Source organism: Haemaphysalis longicornis, unplaced genomic scaffold (genome assembly GCF_048455015.1).
Source record: "Haemaphysalis longicornis isolate Haplotype H1 unplaced genomic scaffold, Haemaphysalis longicornis Haplotype H1 scaffold_9, whole genome shotgun sequence".
Lineage (NCBI taxonomy): Eukaryota > Metazoa > Arthropoda > Arachnida > Ixodida > Ixodidae > Haemaphysalis > Haemaphysalis longicornis.
The window spans coordinates 18,636,966-18,648,740 of NW_027526460.1; the positions used below are offsets into that span (position 1 = coordinate 18,636,966).

Below are 11,775 nucleotides of genomic sequence, written 5' to 3' on the forward strand. Positions count from 1 at the left end.
GTGGCGTGATATCAAGTTACTGTGATTGTCTATGGCATCAGCAACCATGCTGAGATAAAAACATATTCCGACTGCATTTTTATTCTGCAGAGTGGCATGAAATTAAATTCTCAACAAGAAAAGTGGTGGGAGGGTTCGTTACACAAGTAAATACGGTATGTTTTCACATTTGTCAGCCTAATGGGATCTTCAGATTGCCTGTCTGCTGGCGGCCGGCCCCCGTTGAAGGTTCCCCGCCCGCTAGTACCCGCCTGCTTGAGTCTGTTCAGCAAGTGGTCAGGCCCGCCACAGATTCTTTACCATCGCACATCACGCAGTGCGCCAAACGGGGTTTACAAAACAAATGTCGAAACAAGGCAGTTAAGCGGCGTAAAAGATGGAAAGAATGCCAATTTATCCCTGGCGGTGTATAATCGGCGCTTTTAACGCATTGTTTCTGTGGGTAGTTTGCCGGGACTGCGGTGATTCGTCGTAAGAAGCAGGTGATCGTAAAACCAGGGGACATATTATAATTGGGGTTCCACTGTACTTAATGCAGCCTTGAAGAATCCGCTGAATTTGTGTGTAGCACAGTTCTTGTGGTGGAATCTTGCTGCGACTGGAAGTGGAAAACGGGCAGGCTTCTCAAGCAGTGCTCTTGTTGGCATGATATTGACCAGATAAGGGTGGGATTAATTACGTTTGTCCCTAAGTTGCTGGTTCTTATGCTTCTGAGTAGCATAGTGAAATTAAGCTGGTTTATAGCTCTCTTTCAGGGGACAAACATGCTATGATCTCTCTGACATTTTGCATTGCACCCTGTTTTATAGTCTTCTTTCTTTTCTGACTCCGTCTCCAGAACGATGGTTATTAGCAGCTGTTGCATTTCTTGGCTTTTTGTTGTGTTGCGACGTGCAGCTGACACGGTCTAATTTCCAGATGTCGGCTTCCCTTCAATTTTCTTGTTCTCAACAACAGCTGTCATGCTTAGATCTCTAGCAAAGGCCAGAACTCTATACGGACGACACGTGCGTGTTATGTAACAATGCTAGGGCCTCGACCGCCCACTTACTCTGGGACTGTGAAGTGCGACCTAACGAGGCGGCAACCAGGACAGACCTACCACCGTGGATCCAAGAAGCAGTGCGCAGTTGTGACAAGGACACCCAACTATCAGCCATCCAGCAGGTCCTGGTGGCCCTCGAAAAGCAGCACCGGAGCGAAAGCTGCGGGGTGACGCCCTCTCTTATGGGGCAGCGGCGTCCAACCCCGTAGGGAGTAGCGAAGGTGTGGTCTGAGTAGGGGTGACGTCGGGATCGACGAGTGGCTACGTCCGGGCGCAGTGTACACACTGTGTCTGTTGCAGGCACTCAACAAAGTCTTTCTTCCTTCCTTCCTTCCTGCTGATCTAGTGCTGAGACAGAGTGTTAATGAGGATGCTTTGCGAGTGCAGGTAATAATGAGGCTTTATCGTACTTCTTGTGCAGGTGAAGTCGTACTTCTCCCCATCGGAAGATGACTCTGAAGCGTACATCAAGCCCGTTCGTGCCTATTCAATCGGAAGCAGGCAACAGGTGTGTAAACGGCTGGCCTTTTCGCAAAGGGGATGCAGCCAAGAATGGTTTCTGTCTGTTGGCCGCAAGTGTGGGGAGGTGTAAGCACTCTTGCGGATGATTGGGGAGGAAGTTCTGCAGACGGTTCCTCATGGTACTGCCACCATTCCTAATTGTGGCTAGGCAGAATGCTTGGGCATCTTGTCATCGCCTTCTTTGGGGTAGCAGATAGCATTGTTGCAGAAGCCTAAATGCGGCCTTAACATTAACATTCAAAGTGTTTTACCCATGTCATAATGCTGTCTTTCTAGCTTTTCTTTTTTTTTTTTTAATACATTCGCTTATAGGTGGTATTCACTGAAAAGTTTAGCTGTCAATTTCTTCGCATGGAAACACTGGAAACGGCCAACGACATGTCCGAAGTACCATGGACATGGCGCAAATTGTGCTACCGTGCCCGCACAGCGCAGAGAAAAAGAAAAAACACCGGCATGCCTTGTCTGTGCTGTTTCAACCAGATTCTCAACAGTGGTGTCAACAGAGACGTTATTAACTCTTTCGCTACCGCGCCTATCAAAATCGATCAATTTGATCGATACTTTTGGGAGCACCTTTTCATAGCGTTCCAGGCGTTTCTCGAACAAGTAAAGCTGTTCGGAGTTAGATCAGAAAATAGCCTTTCAAAATCGGTTTTGTTTTCATTTTTGCAACGGAAACGTGATTTTTGACACGCTTTTGAATCACCTGGGTGTGGAAAAGGGGCGTGGTCATCGCGCGTCATGGCTACCAACGAAGAATGCGTGCAACTCGTAATTACTCTGCACCAGTGCTTGTTTTTTGCTATCAGGGCGTGAATGGGGAACTAGCAAACGATTTTCAATCGTCAGGTTGCGCTCTGACAGTAATAATCCCAGAAATCGGCTGAAAATGTCAAGCAGTGCCTGGTTGCAAAGCTACTTTATGATTTTAGGCAGTTTTATTGCCTTTGCGCACGTTGTTCTAAGTACTGTGGTAGTTTACTTACCCCAGGACCATTCGCAAACAGTTTACAACAATTCCGGTTTCGTTTCTGCATCGCGAAATTTATATTTAGCGCTACTACGCAGTTACCCAACTTCAAGGCTACCTGCCATGGCGCCTGGAGCGTCCGCGACTGATCCTCGAACAAAGCACGGCGCTCCTGATTTCCCCCCACCATAACCCGATTTCTGCGATAAGAACTTCAGATGCAAGTCAAAAGGTTACACCCAGTCGCCAGATATCTGTTCCACCGAGGAAAGCGCTTCAAACCGGCCTTACACTGCCAGCTGTTTGCCTTCCAGTTTCGTCTCCATGCGAGGGCATATCCGGGTGTCTAATGTTGCTGCTTAGTTGAACTGTCTATTCAGACGGAGTCTCTGATAAGTTTTTGTACTGTCTCATTTGAAAAATGTAAGGTGACGCTGCAATAGAGGAGGCTCGTTGTGCTGATCTTTTTCAGCGCGCAACTGCTACTCGGCCAAAGATCGCAGGGCACGATTCTAGCTCATCGTACCTCATTTTTGCCGAGCAAGGCTACAATTATGAGTAAGAAGATGATGATAAAGCTCAGCTTTATGTTTTGAGAAATAACTGACCGTGAACGACAACAAGCGTCAGCCACGGCGTTCCGTTTTCAACTTCATGCATGTTTTTTTTCTCCGCATCGCGTGCTTGTCCCAAATATTGTGCTCGCTGTAAATGCAAATTCAGCCATTGACAAGATGTTTTTACGTTATGTGGGGGCACATTGGTGCCTCTGATAATGACAAACCACCAGATTTATTCCAGGAAACCACCCGAAATTGCACATTTTGAATTGAAGGTTGGGCTTCACCGCATGACACGAGCACCGTGCATGCTAACATTTTTTTTTTTATATCTGACAAACTGTTCCACGCAAGTCGACATTTTTTCTAGGGCGTGTTTTTGAAATGTTTTCCTACAAAATGTATATTCTAATTTTTTTCTACTACCGGTGGTTTGATATACACAACTCCTTTTTTATCATTTTTTTCGACAACTTGACAAAAATTTTGGTTTTGATATTTTTTTTTACAACTATGATATATAAAAACCTTTAAAAAAACTGGTATTATTAGAAATGCCGTTAATAATCTGCATTTTGTGCCCCTGCAATTAGTGCCTAACCAATTTTTTAGCAGGAAAAAGAATGTTTTCTTGGACCCCTAAAATTAGTCAATTTTCCGGCGGGTAGCGAAAGAGTTAATCGCACTCACTCTGAAGTCGAGGCATTACTTTGCGTTCGGTGGGGCAGAGTTTGGAACGTCCAACAAACATCATGTGCTTAGCATGGACAAGCACTGCCATCTCGCGGAGCCCTACGTAACCAGTGACGGCGCCCTCGCATGGTTGCCTGCATGTTTGCCTCGCCAGTGAATGCAACCTATACATTGACCTTAACCTGTGTATTTTCTTGTTGTTCTTGCTTTAGCATCTATCACCCTATTCATCTGCAAGTTTTTTCTGTTTATTGTTGTTTTTGTGGAATGTGATACTGTATGTGCGATGTGCACCTTGATAAGCTGCTGAACCCCCCCCCCCCCCCCCCCCCCTGTTTCTGCATTTAACGCCCTCAGGCCTTTAAGGGTTAACAAAAGAAACGAAAAAGATATATATAAACTTTACTTTTTTTTTTTCCCTGTTCCTCTCTTCCTTGTGGCAGGTCAAGAAAAGCCCCTTTGCGGGCGGCCACATGGACCAGTCGCGGGTGCGAGCTTACTCCGTGGGCAGCCAAGTGGCGCCCACGGCCTTCCGGCGTCGGCTCAAGCGGGACGCCGAGCTGGACCCTCACGGTGTGCATCGCCTGGACGGCCAGAAGTCGTCCAGTGTGCCCACACTGCAGGAAGACGCTGCCACCTCCCAGCAGCAGCAGCAGCAGCAGCAGGTGCCCCGGGCCTTCAACTACAACGAGGACCTCATGGAGATCAACTACGATCGCAGTGATCTGGGGCAGGGCACCCCAGATGTGGGCAGTGTGGTGGCGGCCCCGCCGGCCGCCAGCTCCGTAAAGAAGACGGAGGCGCCTGAGCCCGCCAGAAAGCTCAGTACGAGCAGTCCGAGCACAGCTAAGGCGTGCAACGATTACATGGTGATGGTGAGCACTGACCTTATGGAGATCAACTATAACCGCAGCGAGCTGACCGAGCATGCTCCAGAGACGAATGCTACCCCTCCTCCTTCTGTAAGCACCAAGAAGGTGGAGGTGGCAGAGCCCGCGAGGAAATTGGGTACAACTAGCGCCCCGTGCGCGCCTAAGGCTTGTGACGACTACATGGTAATGGGTGGCTCAGAGTCCAGTGCTGGCGTCAACAGCAGCTACCAGCGCGCCTTTGACACCCCGACCAGCTTTGAAGCGCCTGAACGCAAGCTGAGCATGCCTTCCAGTGTCAGGCAGCGAAAAGAGGATTTGGGAAAGGAGAACCAACCCGGCGGTCGCAGCAGCAGCTACGCGGGCATGACACGAAGGAGCTCGACGACGCAGCAAGCCCTCAGGGAGGACAACGCAGCGTCGGTGTCGAGTCCGCCGCCAGCCAACGGTCTGAACATATCGAGGGCTGGCGAGTATGTCGCCACGGAGATGACCAAGAAAGGGGTGGCGTTTCTGAGCACCTCGAACGGCACCGTCACTCGGGGGAAGTCGGGGCTACCCCACCTGACGGCGATCACCACTGCTGCTCCGTCGCTGCGTCCTCCTTCGCCAGAGGGCCAGCAGCTGGGAGAATACGTCAACTTGGACCTGAGCAAGACCTGGAAGTGGACACAGCCCATGAAGGTGCAAAGCGGGGAGACCACGCCCACAGCGACCGGCCCCAACGGCTCCGCCCCGTGGGGCGCCTACCCCAAGCCGCAGCAGGACAGCCCCACCTTCACGCGGGCGAGTGCGCCACTCGCGGTCGCCGAGACTTACGTCCAGCTGGGGGGGCCCTCGGATGGGCTGGCCGGCGCGAGCCAGCAGCTGCCGCCGGAGGCCAACTACGAGAACATTTCCCTCAAGGGAGGCGGGGGCGCCACCACCGAGGCGCCCGTGGAACGAGTGCTCAACTACGCGTCGCTGGATCTGGCGCCACCGAGCGGTGGCGGTGACGACGGCTCCGTGGCGGCCGTGCAACGCTCGCCGCGTGCAACCGGCATGGACGCGGCCACCGAGGAAGGGCCCAGCTTCACCTATGCGGAGATAGACTTCACTAAATCGGAGGGGCTGCGCAACATTTCAGGCGCCGTGCGGGAGGGCCGCCTATTGTAGCTGGCCCCATGCCGTCATACCCCGTGTCTCTCTCTCTCTTTTTTTCCGGACTCACTAGTCAAGTGCTGAAGCTTTTAGGCAACGATCAGCGCACCCTGTCACTCGGGTTCAGGGGTTAACGGGGCGGGTTGGGGCGACTTTCCCGGTGATGTCCAGTGGGGTGGCACTTTCTGGCGAGATGCGACTTGGAGCCGAGGATGTGTGTACTGGTGACAGGCTGCTACACAGTAGGGTGTGCGCATTATACCCGCCTTCTGTTTTGTTTCGATGGAGTGTATAATCTAAGTGACAAGTGTGTGCGTGTGTGTGTGTGTTTGTATGTTTGTGTGCTACTCTTGAGTTGCAGTAGCCTTGGCTTCTATTTCTTGTCTCGCTTTTGTGGCTGGAGTTGCTGAATAGCATGTACAAAAGTGCACTTTGTGTATCGTAGCAGAATAGATGGCACAAGGCGTGGCACAGTGTGTAAGCACGCGCTGCCGTAATATCACTGACTACAGGCTTATTGGTTTTGCGCGTGTGTACTGTGTATATGTGCATATCCACCCTGAGTGTCCGAGCTTTAAACTGTGGGTGTGTTCTATACATGCATATATATGTGTGTGGGTATGTACATTTGTTTCTTGTTTTGTGATCTATACCTGTTGTTTATGATACGGTATTCATAATGCGAGGTGGCAAGGCGGGAAATGGCTGGTCGGCGCTATGAAATGGCCAACATCGGGCTTGAGCTGTAGCAAGAGCAGCCCTTTCTTTTGTTATGGTTTCCCCCCTTGTTTTTTTTTTCTTTTGTGCTGGGAAAACAAAGAAAGTGACCTGTACTGGGAGGCCTTAACTTGTGAATAAACTACCGAGATGCTGATGATCCGGGAAGGTGCTGAGAGCTGCTTGCAAAATGTCCGGGGAAGGCGAAATTTACGCCGACACATATTACCTGCTTTGGCTTTCAAGGTGGCAAAAAAAAAAAATGCTTGCATGCCTTTAAAGCTGACAATTGTGTCTAAATTTTTACTTCTCCTAATGGTACCTGCGCCATCGAGCGACTGCATTTTTTCTTGTTGCCCGCTAGTGTCCAGTTGGCACACGAGTGGTTGGCACAACTTGCCACTTACGCTCTCTCCATCTCTCTATCCCTCTCCAGTGCCTGATCTGTATTTACCGTGTGGCTTTGTTGACAGCAGCTTTGTCACCAGCTTCTCTCGCCACCATCCAGGAAAGCCACCAGTGTTCAGTGATGTGTGGAAAAAGCGGCGACATTTCAACAGCTTGAAGTGCCTGTAACTTTCTAGTGGCATCCCTGTTTCGTATGTCATGCCGGTGACTGATTAATTGTTGAGCTGGCTGCATTTTTGGGCCGTGCAAGTTCTACAGCTTGCTTTTCCTCCATTTAAGCTTTGGGTACAATCTTTGTGCCTATCTTCTTAGACCCTTCCCGTTACTTCCATTGCCTTTCCTTCTTTTTTTTGTCTAATAATTTGGCCTTTTTATCGTGAGCGAGTTTTGCACAGGCATTTGATGCGATCGCATTGGCAAGAGCGTGTTATTTTCTCTTTTTTCTTTTCTTTTTTCTCTTTTTAACACGACGACGTACACCGGTGAAATGTTAGTCCATGGTCACAAGCGGTGCCAGACATTCTCTCGATGTCTTCAGACACCACGAATGACTGCGTTCCACTGGAGGACAGTCTTTTGGCGCCTCTCATTCTCTGCTTCAAAGGATTTTCAAGTGGCTCCTCCTAGGGGTGCCACATGCCCCACTTTTTTTTTTTTTTTTTTTTTTTTAGGCTGCATTGCTGTAACATAAGGATGTGTAATCTGATATTTTGAGCATTATGTTTTGCCCACATTATTGCTTGCTGTGGCAGGGGTATCTGGTGCTTCGCACACACATACACACGTGCACAAAAGTATTGTGGCTGACGTGCTTCTTTGAAGAAGCATCGCTCCTTTGTTGTCCAGTGTTTCATTGACGGTTGGTCGTAATTTGCTATCTTGAAGGTATCGCAGACTCGTTCAAGCTACTGAGCTACCTTGCCTGGAAGTTTCAAAGATGTACATTGCCTCAATGTGGGCTGTGGGCCTCCCCCTGTGAGAGCACAGCTAGCTGTTGTGAGCAGGGTGGTGTCGTGGGAAGGCAGCTCCACAAATTAGCGTCTGCACTTCAGCTGAAAGGTTGGTTCATCTGTCAGACACGCTCTCATTATTTTGGGGCTTCTATTTGTGCTGACGCTAGACTGCAGTAATTCAAAAAGTCTTTCAACCAGCCTCAGACTTTCGCAGTTAACGTGCTGCTGCTTGCATTTTTTTTTTTTTTACACAACAAAAAAATCTGAAAGTTTTGTGCGAATGACAAACCTGGTCAAAGAATGCTGTTGGTCAGGGTGGGCGAGTTACCTTTCAGCAGTGTTATAGTGTTAAGTGAGTGTCCTTGATAACTCTAGAGCATTTGAATTTACCTGATTCAATTTGGATGTTTACAGAAACCGGCGTGTGAAAAACACCTTGCTTGTGACACTGGCTGCTACGTGGCTAGCATGAATGTCGCAGTTGTGACATTGCGGCTGACGCTTTTTGTCCACACTTGACTTTGTGGCATCCGTGCAAATTTCATGCTGCGAACAGAGACTTTGCATACTGCAGGCTGCAAAAAGAAGAGGGGGTGGGAGGGGGGCGGGGAAGCTCGTAGCATCGCCCTTTTAGCACCCTGAGAAGACTGTGTGGAAGGCTGGAGGTGTGACCCCTACTTGTACAGCAGTGGCAATGGAGTCCACTTGTGGCGCACTTTATTTATGTACAAATGGACGGGCCTCGAGCATTTACGACTGTGAACAAAGCGAATGCCAGGCATTGGTGTACCTTGCAGTCTGTGGGGTTGGCGCTGTTTATGCTTGCCAGTTGTGTGATTGTTGTCATTGGATGGGAGCTGCTCCTTTCTGTTGCTCTAGCCAAATAAAAGCTCTTGGAACAGGCTGTGCGCTGCTGTACTATGACTGGTCACTCTGCAAGTGATGGGCAACTTTCATGTAAGAGCTGCGTAGGAGAATTTGGGAGTCCTGCACAATCCCAGTGTGCTGTTGGACCAGTTTATAGCAAACTACAGCGGGTTTGCTGTAGTTAAATTGATATTGATATGTTACAATAGTTCCATACAGCTGAACACGTAAAGACGATTGTTATCATTTCGGTATATGGAGTATAACTTCCAAGTGAAATTGCATTAGATTAACTGTATTCAGTAAGAAGGACATTCGGTAAGGGCATAGCCAGGGAAGTTGGCGTACAGGTAGCATAGAAAAGGGAAAAACCGTGTGCCCTGAAGAGAAGTATGTGAATGCCGATGTAAAGGATGTCACCTCCGCTGATCCTCTACTGACATAGCACCTCTATTGGCTCTGACTTGAGCTGCAGAATAAAGTTTGATCTCTCTATTAGGGTTGCCACCTTTCTCCGAAAAAAAAAAACGGCCCTTGGGGGGCGGGGGGGGGGGGGGGGGGGGGCGGGGGTACATTCAATTTGTGTTGAAAAAGAGACGCCTTGTTTTTGACATGCAGTGCCATTTATTGTAGCGTTTTCTTAGAGAGAAATCAACATAACCTGTGTACTGAAAGTGATTGAGAGCTTGGAATTATTGCTCTGCATGTGCTTCACTGAAAAGTAGCCGCAATTGCTGACCACGGCGGCAGCATTTCGTTTTGTTCTTATCTTAGGTCCCCCTCCATCTAAGGCAGCGCGCTCGCCCGCGTATTTTCTCTGCTCGCGTGTCTTTGCGCAGCTTGTGGACACATATTTATTGTCTTAGTTGTTGAATTGACGCTTATAAAACGCCAACATGGACATAATCACGGCAAGAGGGCAAAAAAAAAACGGCCAATGACGGCCGGTTTTAAGTATAGACCGGCAACCGGCCCGCTGTTTAAAAAAACCGGTCGGGTTGGTCCAAAACCGGGCAGGTGGAAACCCTACTCTCTCTCTAGCGACAAATTATGGAAAGAAAGTCTCAAATGACCTGAAGAGGTGACACCCTCAGTGCTTTCTGCAGATGACACTTCCTTTGACAGGCCAGAGGACTTGTGCAAATGCAGTGTAGACTTAGGCATAAGGAAATAATGCATTAAATGAAATGCCTGAAACCATGACGAGTGAAACGGGTTTTCCTACGGCCCACTGCAGATGTTGCAGGTTTAGAAGCACACAAACATCTACTGCAGGTGTGACATGTTACAGTGCACAGAAAATGAAAGGAGTGACAAGTCATAGTCCTTTGCTTAATGCTAAAGCTGTCACAAAAACTCATTTGTGTTCATCCTGCAAAGAAAGCATTAAAGTAAAAGCCATGGCAGGTGAGAATGATGTTGATAAAACACTTGATGAAGACCTCCAGTAAGCTTTTTTGTTTACGCAACATGGGTGGCCGTATGACCGCATGGGCCTATTTATGTTATTGATTTACATCTGTAAGTCAGCTGATGCATTATGATGCGCTTGTCTACGTCCATCTCCGTCTTCATTGCTACACCCGCTGAAAATTTTAAATGTGACGTTGAAAACAATTGTAAATGCTGAAACACTGACATACATGGAATTCCTTAGCACAAAAGCAGATGAGGGGAGCGTAGAAGTTAACAGCACAAGTGTTAACTTTCAACAAATAATTTACTGATAATTTATTGGCAGTGCAAAAAGTATACAAGTAAAGTAATCGAAAAGAAAATCTGGAAAATCTGGGACTGAATGGAGGGAAATTGAGCCAGGCCTCTGTAATGTGCCGCGCAAACATCCTCTGCACCATTATGACTCCATAGCTGTAGCTGACTGAAGATGGATGGAGTAAACGCAATGTTGCCTTCGACTGGAGAACGTTGACAACCATTACATGCAAGTCAATGTACTAGGAGTTTGACATTGCTTGACAAGGCTAACACATTTTAAGGCTAAATGTAGGCGCAACATACATGCTTGGGTGGATTGGCCAGTGATGATGACAGCTGCCGTCAAAAATTCACGGCCATTTCGTGAATTCCTGTCTGGCTGTGACATCTCCAATATTTACCAACAGTTCTCACATAGCCACTGAAGGGGACCGGCTAGTGACGATGACAGGTGTCGTGAGAATCTCCTGGCCAATTCACCAATTCCAATGTGGCGGTGACATCGGCATAACCAACCCAGTCATGCATACCCACTCGGTGAGACTGATGAGTAACGACGACAGCTGCTGTCAGGGGCTCTTGGCTGCTTCGCCAAATCCCGTTGGCAGCAACGTCAACATATCCTCTTGAAGGAGCACTCTGCTGCGTTCAATTGGGCATCAATCATGCTTTCAAATTCAAAACACATAATAAGAGCATAGGTGTACCTGGAGCTTTCATAAAGCAAAGCTCTCTATGCCTCACTTGTGGCGTCAAAAAGCAGAAAAGCATTGTAGGAAAGCCATCTTTACAGTTAATATAGGCAGCGTTGTTGACACAATGGGTTTCACAGAGCAATAATGATAATGAAGGCACATCAAGCACCTCAATATAAAAATGCTTTGCGTGGTCACAATTGAACCCAGGTCCCTCGAGTTATGAAGCCATCGTCACTCCAATTGCGCTATTCTGACACGGCCGAAACAGTTTGGACTGGGGACTTCGACTTTGACTCGGGTTACATGGGAGAAAGTAGAGCCACTAGATCAGGTTATTTAGTGGCTGTAGGAGAAAGCTTCGAGTTTTAATCATCTTCCCCCTAAAATTTTTCTGTATCCGTCTCCCCAAGAATCCAACATGCTAAGCTGTGATGTAAGTGCAACAAATTTGGCTGACAAAATTTAAGGTCTCGCAGAAACAAAAACTCCATCCAGTGACAAGATACTTGTCCTACAATTGCGCTAAATAGAGTGTAAAAGATAGTTCTAAGGACTGCTACTATTGACTGTGGAGCATGTTCAGCCACCACAGCCCCATTGTTAGGTGCTATCTA

At 48.2% G+C, this 11,775-nt stretch overlaps 1 protein-coding gene across 2 annotated transcripts in view; it reads left to right on the forward strand.

The window, feature by feature from the left end:
* Chico (insulin receptor substrate 1 chico) overlaps positions 1–8,786 on the forward strand; it is a 34,215-nt gene extending 25,429 nt beyond the window's left edge. For both annotated transcript variants that reach the window (XM_077683295.1, XM_077683296.1), the window contains 2 exons: positions 1,467–1,553; positions 4,237–8,786. In XM_077683295.1, the coding sequence (XP_077539421.1) occupies positions 1,467–1,553; positions 4,237–5,817 (1,668 nt within the window). In that variant the 3' untranslated portion in view covers positions 5,818–8,786. The remainder of the gene's footprint in view (positions 1–1,466; positions 1,554–4,236) is intronic.
* Positions 8,787–11,775: the final 2,989 nt, after the last annotated feature.